Raw genomic sequence first — 17334 nt, forward strand, 5'->3', positions numbered from 1 at the left:
TTTTTTTTCAGTTTTGGCCTTGATTGTATTATTTCAAATAGCTTGCACCTGAGCAGCCAAAATCAAGCCTTCAGTTTCTTTTTTTAATATTACAGTTATAAGCCATTGCCATGTTTTACCTTTATCCACTTTCCCTTTGATATTTTATAGAAATTGACCACATAATGCTTTTCCTTGCTAGCATTCTTTTCTTGTTTTTATTACATTATTTCAATACTCATGTTTTGATTCTTGAACATTCAGTAAGTTCTAATTTTTAACTTGCATCAATGCTTGTTCTTGGCCGTCTTTTATGTAATCAACTAACACATAATTTTCTTCTCAGCATTTATTGGTGACTGATCCTTATTTCTGGGATACCTTGTATAAGGAGCCAGAAGCATTATTAAAAATAAAGATTTTCAGGATGCCAGTTCCTATTTTATGTTAAAGGTGGCATGCGGCGAGGAGGGGGTTGTGGGGTTTTTTAGGGAAATTTTTTAGGGAAATTTTTAGATAAGGTTTTAAAGGTTTCTGGGAGGGGGGTGGGTTTGGTGGGTTTGGGGGAGAACCTGTTGGGGAGGAGGCCAGAGCCGGCTGAAGAGCACGGCACTAGAGATGCGGGAACCGGGGTCAAGGTGGGGGTTAGAGCTTGTGTTATGGATGGTCATTACATCAGTACTGTGGGTGGGAGGGGCAGATATGGCGGGAGCAGGGGGCCACATCAGGTTGTGGGAGCACGCGCCCGCTGGCTCCAAGCGGTGGCGCGCTCCGGCCTCCAATGCTCCTCTCGTTCCCCAGGTTGCACAGACCCTCAGGCCCTGGGCCTTCGGCTGATGCTGTGCAACACCCGGTCCGTGGTAAATGAAGCCCCCCTCATTTGTGATCTTGTTCAGGAGGGGGGAGCGGACCTGGCGGGTATTACGGAGACCTGGTTGGGCCAGGAGGGGGGGGTTCCCCTCGTTGAGATGTGCCCACCCGGTTTCCGCGCATTCCATCAGCCGAGGACACAGGGGAGGGGCGGGGGGTGGCGGTTGTCATTAGAGGTCTTGGTCCGAGGGAGGTCACTGTTCCTCAGACGGCTGGTTGTGAGTCCCTCCTTGTGAAGTGGGGTCATGGGGTGCAGATGGGTGTGCTGGTTACGTACCTGGCTCCCTGCCACGTGACGGCAGCCCTGCCCGAGCTGCTCAACGTTATAGCCGCGGTGGCGGTTGACACCCCCAGGCTTATGGTCATGGGGGATTTTAACCTGCCATCCGTCGGTGAGGCGTCTGAGGTGGCTCGGGAGTTCATGGCTTCCATGACGGCCATGGACCTGACCCAGTTAGTTCATGGCCCTACTCACACGGGGGGAAACACGCTAGACCTGGTTTTTGTCTCTGGTCAGTGGTTGAGTGATCTTGAGATAGGGGATATAGTGATCGAGCCCTTGTCATGGTCAGATCACTCCCTCCTTCGCTTTGACCTTCGAACCGCCGCACCCCGCCGCAGGGAGGCGGAACCACTGAGGTGGTACCGCCCCAGGCGCCTGATGGATCCTGATAGGTTCCAGACGGAGCTTGGGCCATTTCCTGAGGCTCTGGCACACGGCTCGACTGAGGAGCTGGTGGCCGCCTGGGATAGGGCGGCCGCTGGAGCTTTGGATCGGGTCGTGCCTTTGCGGCCTCTGACCCGGCGTCAATCTCGCCTGGCTCCTTGGTTCACCGAGGAGCTGAGGGAGATGAAGCGCCGGAAAAGACGCCTGGAGAGTGGTTGGAGGGCCAGCCATTCTGAATCTGACCGAACACTGGTAAGGTCTCATATTAGGACCTACCTGGTGGCGATAAAAGTGGCGAAGTATAACTATTTTGCCACTCTTATTGCGTCATCAGATAATTGCCCGGCTGCCCTGTTTAGGGTGACCCGCTCCCTGCTCCACCAGGAAGCGCGGGAGGACCCCTTGGAGGGTAGAGCCAAGGATTTTGTACAGTATCTGTATGACAAAATCGCTCAGATTCGGGAACATCTGGACTCTGACTGGGTAGATTCAGCGGGGAGGACAGAGGCAGGTCTTGTGAGTATTATCTGGGAAGAGTTTGATTCTGTGACGCCCGAAGACGTGGACAGGATACTGGGCAGACTGAGCGCAGCCACATGTTTATTGGACCCGTGTCCCTCCTGGTTGGTGCTGGCCTCTCGGGAGGTTACACGAGGCTGGCTCCAGGGGATTATAAATGCTTCCTTGAGTGAGGGTGTCTTCCCTGCCGCCTTGAAAGAGGCGGTGGTGAGGCCTCTCCTCAAGAAACCTTCCCTGGACCCGGCAGTGTTGGCAAATTATCGTCCAGTCTCCAACCTTCGCTTCATTGCGAAGGTTGTTGAGAGTGTGGTAGCGCGACAGCTCCCCCAGTACCTGGATGAATCGTCGTATCTGGATCCGTTCCAGTCGGGCTTCAGGCCTGGGTACAGCACGGAAACGGCATTGGTCGCGTTGGTTGATGATCTCTGGAGGGCTCGGGACAGGGGTTGTTCCTCTGTCCTGGTCCTATTAGACCTCTCAGCGGCTTTTGATACCATCGACCATGGTATCATGCTGCACCGGCTAGAGGAGTTAGGGGTGGGGGGCACCGTCCTACGGTGGTTCTCCTCCTTTCTCTCTGACCGGTCGCAGTCTGTGTTGACAGGGGGGCAGAGGTCGACCCCGAGGCCCCTTGTATGTGGGGTGCCACAAGGGTCGGTCCTCTCGCCCCTTCTGTTCAACATTTATGTGAAGCCACTGGGTGAGATCATCCGTGGTTTCGGGGTGAAGTACCACCAGTACGCTGACGATACTCAGCTGTACATCTCCACCCCGGACCACCCCAATGATGCCCTTGAAGTGATGTCCCGGTGCCTGGAGGCCGTGCGGATCTGGATGGGGAGGAACAGGCTCAGGCTCAACCCATCCAAGACCGAGTGGCTGTGGTTTCCGACATCCCGATATAGTCAGTTGGCGCCATCACTGACTATTGGGGGCGAGTCATTGCCCCCCACGGAGAGGGCTCGCAACTTGGGTGTCCTCCTGGACTCACGGCTGTCTTTAGAAGAGCATATGACGGCCGTGGCCAGGGGGACTTTTTATCAGGTCCGCCTGATTCGCCAGTTGCGTCCCTTTCTGGATCGGGACTCGTTAAATACGGTCACTCATGCTCTTGTTACTTCCCGCTTGGACTACTGCAATGCTCTCTACATGGGGCTCCCCTTGAGGAGCACCCGGAGGCTCCAGCTGGTCCAGAATGCGGCCGCGCGGGTGGTTATGGGAGCGACGTGGCGCTCCCATGTGACCCCCCTCCTGCGCGAGCTGCACTGGCTCCCGGTGGTCTTCCGGGTGCGCTTCAAGGTTTTGGTTACCACCTTTAGAGCGCTCCATGGCATCGGACCGGGGTATCTACGAGACCGCCTTCTGCTACCAATAGCCTCTCACCGACCAGTACGCTCCCATAGAGAGGGGCTCCTCAGGGTGCCGTCGGCCAAACAGTGTCGACTGGCGGCCCCCAGGGGGAGAGCCTTCTCTGTGGGGGCACCTACCATCTGGAACGAGCTCCCCCCAGAGATACGGAAGATCCCGGACCTGCGCACGTTTCGCCGTGCTCTCAAAACTTTTCTATTTCAGCAAGCTGGCCTGGCCTAACTCCCCTCTTTTAAATTCTTAAATTTTAAATTTTTGAATTCGTGATTTTATAAATTGGGTGTTTTAATCTGTGTTTCGGTCGAAATATTTAATAATTTTAAGGGATTTTTAATATTTGTATTGTCTGTATTTTATCTTGGCTGTTCACCGCCCTGAGTCCTTCGGGAGTAGGGCGGTATAGAAATTTGATTAATAAATAAATAAATAAATAAATAAATAAATAAATAAATAAATAAAATTAATAACGTAATTTCTATAATGCCTGTGAATCTTTGTACCCTGCTCTGTTATTAATTCTCTGCCATACTGGACTCAATCTTTCCTCACTGTACCCCATCTGAACTTCCATTGGAAATTCAAACAAGGGAAGGAAAATTCTCCCTCCGACATGTTTGCTGTGTTTGCAAAGTTCTGTGTGACAATTGCAACAATATTATAACAGGTAGATTTTGTAGTAACTGTTGTGCTTCCATAGTTAACTCTTAAAACAAACTCTTGACTAAAAAGGAGGCCATTTGTGAATGTGTTTTCAATATTGTAGCATGACACATAGAAATATCATTCCATTAGAAGATGGTTACTTCATTGCAGTGCTTCCACATGTCAGCCTTTACAATAATTTGAGAATTAATTATACATAAATTATATATATATATATATATATATATATATATATATATATATATATTATATATATATATATATATATTTGTCTATGTATATATATATATATATAAGTGAAAACCACTCACACATTAATCACCAAATCTCCAGAACCGTAAAGCCTACAAACTTGAAATTTGCCATGTATGTTCCTCTTGGCTTCTAGATGCTCACTAAGAAAGGATTTTTCGAAATGACCATCAGAGCATTAGTATTTCCTATATTATTATAACAAGCTCTGATGATAATTAGTTGACGTTCTACTCCCCCTCCCAACCTCAAAATAACTCAGGAGAGAATGGGATAGCATAGGACAGGCTCCTGTGAGGCAAGCCTCATGGAGAGAAGGGGCTAGAAAGCCTGAGGGAGAGAAGGGGATAGGATAGGAGACGTTTCTGTGGGGACAGCCTGAGGGAGAGAAGGGGAGAGGCTTCTATGGGGCAAGCCTGAGGGAGAGAAGGGGAGAGGAGAGGATCTATGGGGCAAGCCTGAGGGAGAGAAGGGGATCGAGAGGAGAGGCTTCTGTGGGGCAAACCTGAGGGAGAGGAGAGGAGAGGCTGATCATAACTATTCATTAATTTTCAAACTCTAAGTGTCGATTTATCAAGCCCGATGACATAGTTTTGTAGTGGAGCATGGGTATTCAGCTAGTAAGAAATAATTTCCTAAACATCCAATAAAATTGTAATAGAAGAGAAATTTTTAAAAATCATAGGACAATATTGTTTTTCTTCCATAACTCCCTAGAGGCATCTACTATAGGCCAATTTGGATCCTGAAGAGCTTTCTTTCCTTCCAATACAGCTCTATATGATGGAGTTCAATCAGACGGTAAGAATTATTATAATTTCAGAATAATCCTCTTTTTGCAGTAGAAAGTACAAACGCATCAAAATGAAACTTAAAAGTTCTCTATAAATAGAAAAGATCAGTGGACATATAAGAGCAGGATATAACAACCTCACCCATTTCCCGTTAGGTCACAATTTCATTAAAAACCATTTCATTAAAAGTTTTGCAAGCTAATATCCCACGTTGATTAGAAATATAGATAAAAGTTTTGTTAAATATAGATAAAAATATTACGACTCCGCTATTTTTGAGGTGAAGATAATGCAACTGAATGGAGCTAGCAGAGTGTTTAATAGCTGGATGCCCTTCCTGCCGCCAATGCGGGGGGGGGGGGGGGAATCAGAATATTGGGTAACAATAGGAACCTGGATAGCTCTGCAGACAAGGCACTGTAATTTAACACCAGCTGCCTGCAATTACTGCAAGTTCAAATCTCACCAGGCTCAAGGTTGACTCAGCCTTTCATCCTTTCTAAGGTAGGTAAATTGAGGACCCAGTTTGTGGGGGCAATAAGCTGACTTTGTATAAAATATACAAAAGTATGAAGGCTATTGCTTAACGCACTGTAAGCCGCCCTGAGTCTCCGGAGAAGGGCGGCATATAAATCAAATTAAAAAAAAAAACAATAAAAACAGCACTGGAAGAGACTTTTTCATTCTTTTGCAATCTCCATAGACCTGTGAATCATCCAATTAGGAACGGTGATCTTTAAAAAAAGATCTCAGCTTGCCTTCAGGTCTAGTTAAATAAACTGATGCCACAGTCATTACCAGGATTTGCAATGTTTGGGATTCAAGAGCAAAAAAATTTGGATTTGGATCACCTGAAGTGCAAACCTAGCTGCAACTTCTTAATCCAAATCCAAAGACGTGCACATCACTACTCATTCCTACAGATGTTTATTCAAGGCAATATAACAGCTAGTTCAGGGGTGAAATTCAGCAGGTTCTGGGGAACCAGTAGCGGAAATTTTGAGTAATTCAGAGAACCGGTAGTGAAAATTTTGAGTAGTTTGGAGAACCAGCAAATGCCATCTCTGGCTGGTCCCAGAATGGGGTGGGAATGGAGATTTTGCAATATCCTTCCCCCAGGAGTGGGGAGGGAATGGGGATTTTGCAGTATCCTTCCCCTGCCACACTCACCAAGCTGCGCCCACCAAGCCACCCCACCCCACACCCACCAAGCCACGCCCACAGAACCGGTAGTAAAAAAAAATGGATTTTACCACTACGCTAGTTGATAATTTTTTGAACATATTTGCATATCACATCTAGCCTGGGCTAGATGTGACTGGCCATAGAAGATCTGGTGAATGAAAGACTGCTCCATTTGGCTTGGGATGGAATTTTGGAGAGAATTCCAGACATTTTCATAGTGACCACCATGATACAAAAAAGATGCTGAGGTCCTAGAAAGAGTGCAGAGAAGAGCAACAACGATGATGAGGGATCTGAAGGCTAAATCATATGATGAACGGGTAAGGCAACTAGGCATGTTTAACCTACGAATAGAAAGCTTAAGGGAGACACGATAGAACCAGTCTGGCTCGGTGGCTAAGACACTGAGCTTGTTGATCAGAAAGGTCAGCAGTTCAGCAGTTCGAATCCCTAGTACAGGTCTCCTCCATGAGCAGGGGGTCGGACTAGATGACCTCCAAGGTCCCTTCCAACTCTGTTACTGTTAAGTCTTCCAATACTTGAAGGGATGTCACAGGGAAAGAACATTGATTTGCTCTCCATAGCAGAGGTCTCCAACCTTGGAAACTTTAAGAGTTGTGGACTTTAACTCCCAGAATTCCTTAGCCAGCAAAGCTTCTGCGAGTTGAAATCCACAACTCTTAAAAGTTGCCAAGGTTGGAGACCCCTGCTCCAGAGCACCTGAGGGCAAGAAGCAATTGGGGGGAGGGGAACGGGCATGGAAATAAGGAGGAATTTCCTACCAGTGAGAATGATTAGTCAACGGAATAGCTTGTCTCCCAGAGTTGTAGATGCTCCATCACTGAAGGTTTTCAAGAAACGACTGGACAACTATTTGTCAGAGATGGTATAAGGACTCCTGCCTTTGTTAGGGGGTTGGGCTTAGAAGACCTCCAAGCCCTATGATTCTGACTAGCTGGCCCTGGTTGTCACTACTGACTGTTGAAATAAGATAATTAAAATCCATGGAGGCTTACTGCAGACTGGAGAGGAGAAGGGTCCTTTAACATCCTAGTCAACCCTTTGGGGATAGGCCAGATTAAAAGACACTGGGGCATGGTGAAAGACACGGGCACGGCAGAGATTCTGGGAAGGTACTGCGACAGAATCGTGACAACCTCTCTCATTTTTACTCTATTCCATCCCATATGATACAAAGTCAAGATGGGATTGGGTTTCTTTCTAACGCTTCCCTCTTTCTCCAAGACTGTGTGATCTTTTCTGCCAGTCTCTCCAGCCCTCTTTTTTTTAAAATGGCTCATCCCTTCCTCCACCCTGCCTTACTGGATCTTTCATACCTTCCCCAAGGTATTTGGGGGGGGCGGCGGTTTAGACTAGATGACCTAGTACAAGGTCCCTTCCAACTCTGTTAATCTGTTACAGTCAGCCTTAAATTCCTCTACACCCCCTTTCTTGCATTTCTGTCGTACCTCCCCTCCATAATCTTGAAGACAGGAAAAAAAAGAGGGTGAGTAAATATGCAGCTGTGACTACAGGTAGTCCTTGACTTATGACCATAATTGAGTCCAAAATTTCTGTTGCTTGGTGAGATATTTGTTAAATGAGTTTTGCCCCATTTTATGTCCTTCCTTGCCGCAGTTGTTAAACGAATCACTGCAGTTAAGTTAGTAACACGGTTGTTAAGTGAACCTGCCTTTCCCCATTGACTTTTGCTTGTCATAAGGTTGCAAAAGGTGATCACATGACCAAGCACATGGCAATCGTCATAAATATGAGTCAGTTGCCAAGCGTCTGAATTTTGATCATGTGGCCATGGGGATGCTGCAACGGTCCTAAGTGTGAAAAGCAATCCTAAATCACTTTTTTTCAATGCCATTGTAACTTTGAATGGTCCCTAAATTAATGCTTGTAAGTCAAGGACTACCTGTATCTCATTTTGCAGATGCTTTAAACTTTGAAGTCAGGAAAAGTTAACTTCAAAGTTAACTCTCCTTTCACGGTCTTTGCAATATTAAGAGCCCAAGCAGAGGTAAGTCGTTCACAACAGAACTCATTAAAAGGCTCTGCCTAATCCATTGTTGTTGTTGTTGTTAGTTGCGAAGTTGTGTCTGACCCATCGCGACCCCATAGACAACATTCCTCCAGGCCTTCCTGTCCTCCACCATCCTCTAGACTAGAGTCCATTTAAGCTCATGCTACTGCTTCAGTGACTCCATCCAGCCACTTCGTTCTCTGCCATCCCTTTCTTCTTTTGCCCTCAATCTTTCCCAGCATTAGACTCTTCTCATTAGGTGGCCAAAGTATTTGAGTTGCCTAATCCATAACTTGACCCAAAATTGAGGTTTGTATGGCAGGTAAGATTTTTAAAAAACCTATGTTTTGTATGTGTGTAAAAACTTCAAAATACTGCACTACGCATATCTTAATATTTAGGTTATGGTGTATGAGTCCTTAAGAAAAGCAGAATTAGTAAATTACAACGACAAGCACTTTTTGTGATGCTCTGATTCATGCATGAAGCATCTGTTCCACTGGAATGCTGCAAGGTGTCAAAACTATACAGTAGTAACATTTGTTGTTTGTTGTGAGCCTATGTGCTAAAATATTCTTAGTTTGCCCAAGACTATAGTAGCACTATTCCCTGAATTCAATTAACTTGCCAGGACATCTTGTATTATCACCTTTCTTATGTTTTTGTGAATAGACTCTATTAATATTGTCATGGTCACTATACTTTGTGCCTGTCATTTCACTGATCTTACTGTTTACAAATCTCTCTTCTGATCAGATGTACATATAACATGTAACAAGGACAGCACCATACATCTGCTGAAGTGGTCTACAGTCCATAAACTTTTATGCTGTTCTGTAAAATGTTGTGGCTTTCACTTCTAGGTAAGTTGTGGATTGCAGATTACAGATAGCCCTTGATTTACGATCACAATTGAGCCCAAACTTTCTGCTGCTAAGTGAGATAGTTGTTAAGTGAGTTTTGCTCCATTTTATGACCTTTCTTGCCACAGTTGTTAAGTGAATCACTGCAACTGTTAGGTTACTAACATGGTTGTGAAGTGAATCTGCCTTCTCCATTGACTTTGCTGGTCAGAAGTTTGCAAAAAGCAATCACATGACCGTGGAACACTGCAATGATCATAAATATGAGTCAATTGCCAAGCATCTGAATTTTGATCATGTGATCATGGGGATGCTGCAACAGTCATAAGTGTGTGAAAACTTTTTTCAGTGTGTCGTAACTTTGAATGGTCACTAAATAAACTGATGTAAGTTGCGAACTACTTGTAATTTCATATAATGTTAAAATTAGAGATTCAAAACTCCAGCAGTAGAAATTCCATGTGAATTACTTTAAAAATATTTTAAAACAACCAGAGAACTGAAATAACTCAATTTTCCACTACAGTATTCGTATTTTCCGAACGTATAGAGACAAAAGTTTTTCTAACAATTAAAGCATATAAGTCCAAAGAGTTTAGAAATTGGCTGATGCCTTTTATTATACGTTTTAGTGTCACAATAAATATATTTTCCATTTAGATGCCTCAGATTTCATCCTTTATAGTAAAACAGATTTTGTGGCTACTCTCCCTAAAAATTCAAAGGAGTCTGTTTGCAATCAAGTATTCTCAACAGGCACAAAACCAAATCCACATAATCTGCGGATAAAATCATCCCATTTTAAAAAGAAGAATCCAATCAAACAAGAGTAGCGAAAGATAACTTAGGCAGAGCTCTAAAGTAAGAAAGGATATAATTTAATACTGTATGTAGCAGTTATCATTTGCTTGAACTCTGCCCAAGGAACAATTATGAAATGTAAAAGTTATTTTTTAAAAAAATAACTTGATTTTTTTTTTTTTTACCCATGCAAGGATTACAAATAGTGTTTATATACTCATATGGTTTGGAAAGATCAAGAAAAAGGGGCTCGGCCTCTTAAAATGGAGTTCTCCTTATTCTCCGCTTCTGTTCCCTTGTGAAGGATGTAAGGCTAAGATCACATGCTCAGCAAAAACACCATTAGTGTTTCTTAGCTCAGCCCGCAGGGCTTTTGCACAATAAAATCTGTCAAGGGAAGGAAACCAGATGGAATGTGTAGTCGGGGCCTTGCTGTATGTGCTCCAACTCAGCACAGATGGGGTTTTGCAGGACTCAAAGCTCAGCTGCCTGTCTACACACAATACCTACACCCCCCCCCACCCCTCCACACACACACATACAAACATACTCCCCCCTCCTTTTCTTCCTCTTGTCGGAATGAAGTCCCTAGAAAAGGCCCTAATGGGAGATTTTATTTTTTTTTTAATTTGATTTATATGCCGCCCTTCTCCGGAGACTCAGGGCGGCTTACAGTGCGTTAAGCAATAGCCTTCATACTTTTGTATATTTTATACAAAGTCAGCTCATTGCCCCCACAAACTGGGTCCTCAATTTACCTACCTTAGAAAGGATGGAAGGCTGAGTCAACCTTCAGCCTGGCGAGATTCGAACTTACTTTTAATTGCAGACAGCTGGTGTTAAATTACAGTGTTTAGTCTGCAGAGCTATCCAGGCTCCCATCCAATTGATTATTTTAGTAGCTATTTTTATTGTTTTCATCGTTTTAATTTCTGTGAGCCGCCCAGAGTCCTTTGGGAGAAGGGTGGCATATAAGTATAAGAAAAATAAATAAATAAATAAATAAATAAATAGATAAATAAATAAATAAATAAATAAATAAATAAATAAATAAATAAATAAAATAAAAAAAAGAGTTTCAGGGTGTTCCCCACCCCCACCCCAAGGCTACCTTTCCTTTCTCTACCCCGGTGAAAGACAGGCGTCTCGGCTTGCCTAGATTTCACCTCGAAGGCCACATCTGGACGGGGTCTCGCTCACCAGCCTGTCTGATTAACAGAAAAAAGAACCAACAAGAGTTGGAAGGGACCTTGGAGGTCTTCTAGTCCAACCCCCTGCTCAAGCAGGAGACCCTATATATATATATATATATATATATATATATATATATATATATATATATATATATATATATATATATATATATATATATATTCCATTTCAGGCAAACGGCTGATCATCCTTCCAAAGACCCTCGTTGCTCCTCCTTCCACACACCCCCATGCTTCCTGGACCCCGCAGATTTCTAAACTTGCCAGGAGCCCTCCACTACTCTTCAGAGCGCGCGCGCATGCACGCACGCACGCACGCACACACACACACACACACACACATTTTAAAGAAAAAAAAACCCAGATCTGATTTTGTCCCCCCAAGCATGCCTCCCCCTCCTCCTCCTCTTGCCGCTCCTGCCTAGCGTGCAAGCGGCTTTCCTGTCCTTTCCTTTCCCCGCCGCCTTTTTCAGCCGAGGCTGGCTCTGCTGTTTCAAAGGGTCGCCTGGCTGGCTCTGCCTCGTCCCCATTGGCCGGATGGGGCCCTCCTTCCTGCCGGGGCTGCTGATGTCAGCCACGCTCTCACACCCTTCCTAAGCTTGCCGCCGCCGCCGCTCCTGCTGCTGCGGCAGAAGCTCCTCGGCGCGATCAGCCAAGACCCGGAGCGGCAGACTCTCCGTCGGGGCGAGGCCAGCCCAGCAGCCGATCCAGGGACCGGGCAGAACCCCAGCTCCTTCCTTCCTTCCTTCCAACGCTCGGTCGGAGAAGGCAGAGGACGCTTGTTTACCAGGCGGAGAAGGAAACGGTAGCGAGCCGCCTTTTGTCTTGCAAGGAAGCATCTCCTTTTTGGCGGCGGCCGATCTTCCCGGGGTCGGGGAGGCGCGCTTTGCTCGCTCCAGCCTCTTTCGCCCGGACTTCGCCTTCGGGCAACAATGTCTTGAGGCTGCGGCGTTTAAGAAATGCCTCTGGCTGTAGCGGTCCCGGCGGATGCCTTTGTATGATCGCTGCCGCCGCCGCCGCCGCCTTTGGCGTGTGCATGTTGTGATAGGCACAGCAGCGCCTGACCGCGGTTTGAAGCTGCCAACCTGGAAGATCGGAGCAGAGCAGAGCATCGCGGGGTGTTTTCTCCGTCTTTCTCCCCGGGGGCTGGGTCAGCCTGCTGCTGGATGGTGGCAGCGGCGACGTCTACGGCCCAAATTGCCAAGCAGGCGACCTCCGGGGCGCTGTAGACCGGCGGCGGCGGCGGCGGCGGCTTTGCCTTTTGCAGGATCGGAGGTGGGGGGTTGCCCCGTGCTACGCGTTTTCTCCTGAACTGCTGGCTTGCAGTGAGTGTGTCGGAATATGCTCATGAAGGAGTATCGGATCTGCATGCCTTTGACAGTTGAGGAGGTGAGTGCGCGTTGCCTAATACGGGCTGAGGGGAATCGCTTCAGGAGGGTTCCTTATGCGGGGGTGAGGGAGGGGGTAGAGAGCCGTCGGTGATCCAGCGGCGGCTTTTTCAATGAGTTCTTTTTATTCCTTGCAAATGCACGGGCATTTGGGAGGGGGGGGAAGCCTCGTTCTGCAAGAAGGTAGGATGTCAGGCACAGTTGCATCAGGATCTCCATTGGCCACCCAGCTTTGCTATGGAAAAAAACAAAAAGAAAGAAAGAAAGAAAGAAAGAAAGAAAGAAAGAAAGAAAGAAAGAAAGAAAGAAAGAAAGACCTTCTCACACACATATCTTGGGTGGCCCTGATGTGGGCTGCAATTCATGTAAGAAGAATGTATTTGGTTAAAAACAAAAAACCCACTAAATTAACAAGAAAACATTCTCTCTTCCTCTCCTGCCCCCCCTCCCCAACCCTTTCTTTCCATTCTCCAAGTTTATTTAGCTAATGATGCTTGGACGTTTCTATTATTTAAACTCTTTGAAAGAGGGCTTGCCGCTTTCCAATACGTGGAATAAAGTAGCCACAGCCTTCCTTTGGGTATTCGACTGAAAGCAATGCGTATCATAAACATGTGCGCGCTGCGCTAAGATGCCCAAATCGAAGCGGGTGGCGAATAAGCATGACGGCGGAGATCTACATACAAGGGGCTGTTGTTCGTGTGCAGAATGCAACAGGCTTCGGGGGATCATACCGGCTACAGTTTTCACCAAACTGATAATAGTCGCTTTACTGACATGAAGTTTGGATGTTTGTTTATACCGTAAACTTCAGATTGTCTTTCTTTTTCTTCCCTCTTTCTATTAGCCTTGGCGGGTTTTGACTGTGAAACTGAAAGGCTGTGATCTGAATCGGAGGACAGTTTAAACTGCAGCTACTGCCTTAATGGCAAACCAGTCAATACCATTCAAGTTTCTTTTTCGCCTTTATTCGTTTGGCGCTGCCCAATATATTCGGTCTCTACCTCTCGTTCTTTCTTCCAAAATATGCTATGAGCCACAAGGGGGCGCGTTTTGGATAGAATTCTCTAGCGTTGTTCTTTTCCTTTCTGTTTAATGCAGATACCGTAGGAACGGTGGGAAGAATCCTGTTTGTAGATTTGGGGAGGAGGGGAAGGGATAGGTAGGTAGGTATTTTTTTTTTAATATAATGACATATTATTCTTGCATCCCTATATTTTTGGCTCCTTGCTAAGACGTATAATGAGTTTTTCAGCTGCAGAAAAACTAGTTTAAATCAAATGTTCTGGTGATTGCAATTTGTGTCACGAGAAAATAAAAATGCAGATGTCAGTCATATAATTCACCTTATTCCGCATCTATATTATTTGAGCCAGCCCCAATTCAGTGCAAAATATTTTTAATACTGGGGGCTGCCTGGATGTTGTATGAACTTTTCCTCCAGCAGCTTTGTGGGGTTTTTTTCAGGCTCTTCCTTTAGAAACCAGCATTCTAGTAGTTAGGAGAGTTTTGCCAAGAATTCAGAAGAATTTGCTATTCCTTAAAAACTAATGCATCTAAACCTGTGTTGTTAATGTTCCTCTTTAATTTCTCAGTAGTTAAATTTTAACACCACCTCTTCCCCCTTTCCATTTCAAAACTTTTACAGCCTGGTTGCCTGGAGCTTGTCACAATCAAATGAGACAAATGGCTGTTTACAAGCCTGACTTAAAATGTACTTTATTATAGTTCAATATAGAGGGCCAGTTTGATATAATGGTTAAGGCAGTGGGCTAAAAACCAGGAGACTGAGTTCTAATCCTGCCTGGGGCATGAAGCCAGGGTCATCTATTTTCTCTCAGCCCTAGGAAGAAGGCAGGAGCAAACCACTTCTGAAAAATCTTGCCAAGAAACCTGCAAGGACTTGTCCAGACAGTCACCAGGAGTGAACATTGATTCAAAGGAATATACTCACATAGACTAATATAGTTCGGTAGAAGTAAAAAGCCAATAATCTTTAGCTCTTGGCACAGTTGTGAAAAACATTGTACTTCCTTTCCTGACCCTGGGTTATGTCTGAATTTGCAAATTGTGGCTCATGCTTTCCTTGCAGAATAGGACTGGCGCAAATGATTTTCCACTTTGGGAAAAATACAAAACAGGTTTGTTTAAAGTGAAAGAAGGAAGCACAGAAATGCTCCATTCAGATTTGGGCTTGTGTCGCCAAATCAAATTTTTGTGTCATATATGAATGAACATTAATGAACTCTGGGAGGCTAAAAATATGAATCAGGAACAAAACGTCATGGACTTTAGGTCAACCTTTTTTACAAATAATCTCAAAGGATTGTGCAGATGATGCGAGGTAAGATTTTTCTGTATTCACAAAAACTTTAGATATACCATTCCCACTCATGGAGACACGTGAGTCCTACTCTCAGCCCTGCTTCTAGAATTGGGGTGGAAACCCACCAGATCCTGGGATGTTTATTTTATCGGCCACTCATCCACTGGTGAAATCTAAAATTTGTTACTACCGGTTCTGTGGGTGTGGCTTGGTGGTGGGGGGTAATGTGACTGGGTGGGTGTGGCCATTTTTTTTTTACTTTTAAAACCATTTTTTCTACAACCTCTTTGGTGAAGAGGTTGTAAAAAAATGCTTTCAAAAGGCTCTGACGATCCCAGCTGAGTTGCCTGATCGTCAGAGGCTTTTTTTCTTTTAAATGCCTCTGACGATCTGGCAACTCAGCTGGGATCGTCAGAGGCATTTAAAAGAAAAAAGCCTCTGATGATCACGCGGCTCAGCTAGGCCACGCGCCCGAACCACCCGCCTCCATCGCTACCGGATTGGGCGATCCAGTCCGAACCGGGAGCATTTCACCCCTGATCTTATCTCAAGGTTGTAGAATTTCAATTCTCAGTACCTATATCCAACATGGTCAATGATAGAGGGATGCTAGATAACCACAGGTTGCCTCTTTCTATTACAGAAAGCTCTTGGCACTCAGCTTGCCATCTTGGCTGCTTGCACAAGGGGATAAAGTTCAGTAGTCTTTACTTTGAACCTGTCCTTCAAATTGTGCTTAGATATCAAACCCAGTTTAGGTTCTTTACAAATCATACCAAGAACGAAGCAACTAATCCTTTATGCAAATGTAAATTCTCTACTCTGTGGTTTTGAATTGTGCCCGTTCTTTTAGTTGAAAACCATAGCCGTCAGCGACTGTACTTGTTTCTTCATCGAATACTGGGAAATGTATTTAAACAAGTTCCTCCTGATGTTCTTTATTTCCGTCTCAGAAACTATCACCTTCTCGTTAATGCTTGGAGTCTTTTGCCATGTTGTACTATAAGCAATGATAAATGCACGAGTACATTATGTGACTAGGCTTATAGCAACAAGCTGTGGTTTTCCTTGGATCCTTGGTTTCTAAATTGCTTTCCTTTTATTTAAAAAAAAATGACTATGAGTATCTGACCTTTAAATCATCAAACTGGACTTTTTTCCTTGAATAGTTTGTGTATTTGCTGTAATCCCCATGTGACCTGAGTCAGATTGGGATAAAATGTCAAAAGCTCAGATTTAGGCTGCTGCTATGATAAAATTTCCAGTAAAATTTCTTCCCAGATGGGAAGAAATATAATATAATGTAGAAAATCTAACTTTGTTAAATTGCTGAGTATATGTTGACTAAGGATCTCATTACTCGGTTTCTATTGCTTTATCTAAATACAGGTAGTCCTTGACGTACAACAGTTCATTTGGTGAACTTACAGCGGCATTAAAGAAAAAGTGACTTATGACCATTTTTCACACTTATGACCATTGCAGCATCCCCATGGTCATGTGATCAAAATTCAGACGCTTAGCAACTGGTTCATATTTATGACAGTTGCAGTGTCTAAAGGTCATGTGATCACTTTTGCGACCTTCACCTAACAATTGTGGCAAGAAAAGTCATAACATGAGGGGGAAAACTCACTTAATAATTGTCTCGCTTAGCAACAGAAATTTTAGGCTCAATTTTGGTCATAAATCATGGACTATCTGTACTGCATTCTGAGCAAATTCTGTCCCTTACTAGTATTTCAAATAGACATTCACACAATAGCCACTTTAATACAAAAATACTCTAGGTTGAAAGCATTAGGCTACTTCCTGATAACTATTCATGTTTGCTTACAATAGACAAAGTCCCTTTGGCATAATTAGCATTTAGGATTGGAAAAAGGTCTGAAATAAATTTTCCCTGAAGATTTAATTGTTTCTGGGTTTTGTTTAAGTTCGTGGCATGTAGGCAGGGCTTCCTCTTAACACAATTCCCCAGACTTCAACTAAGTTACACAATGCTGTTTTAATTTCATGATTGCTTATAAAAATAATTTTACCCCTCACGTTCAGAAAGCGATAGAAGAATCTTCATGGCAGCTGTCAGAACTGATAAAAACAATTCATTATAAATGAAGCATCACAATGAAATTACAATGAAACATATGCAAAATAAACATAATTGAGGAGCAAAAGGGACATAGAAGAAAATATTCAGTTATTGAAACAGATGCAATAGCAATAGCACCTAGATTTATATACCGCTTCACAAGTGCTTTACAGCCCTCTCTATGTGGTTTACAGAGTCAGCCTATTGCCCCCAGCAATCTGGGTCCTCATTTTACCGACCTTGGAAGGATAGAAGGATGGGTCAACCTTGAGCCTGGTGAGATTTGATCTGCCAAACTGCTGGCAGCCGGTGATCAGCAGAAGT

At 44.5% G+C, this 17334-nt stretch overlaps 1 protein-coding gene across 1 annotated transcript in view; it reads left to right on the top strand.

The window, feature by feature from the left end:
- Positions 1–11742: 11742 nt before the first annotated feature.
- Positions 11743–17334, top strand: part of PITPNC1 (phosphatidylinositol transfer protein cytoplasmic 1) — a 163140-nt gene continuing 157548 nt past the window's right edge. Inside the window, exon 1 of the mRNA XM_070934749.1 lies at positions 11743–12593. Within this exon, the coding sequence (XP_070790850.1) occupies positions 12546–12593 (48 nt within the window). The 5' untranslated portion in view covers positions 11743–12545. The remainder of the gene's footprint in view (positions 12594–17334) is intronic.

The sequence above is a fragment of the Pituophis catenifer genome, unplaced genomic scaffold, assembly GCF_029215685.1.
Source record: "Pituophis catenifer annectens isolate HBS135680 unplaced genomic scaffold, rPitCat1.0.hap2 SCAF_2, whole genome shotgun sequence".
NCBI lineage: Eukaryota > Metazoa > Chordata > Lepidosauria > Squamata > Colubridae > Pituophis > Pituophis catenifer.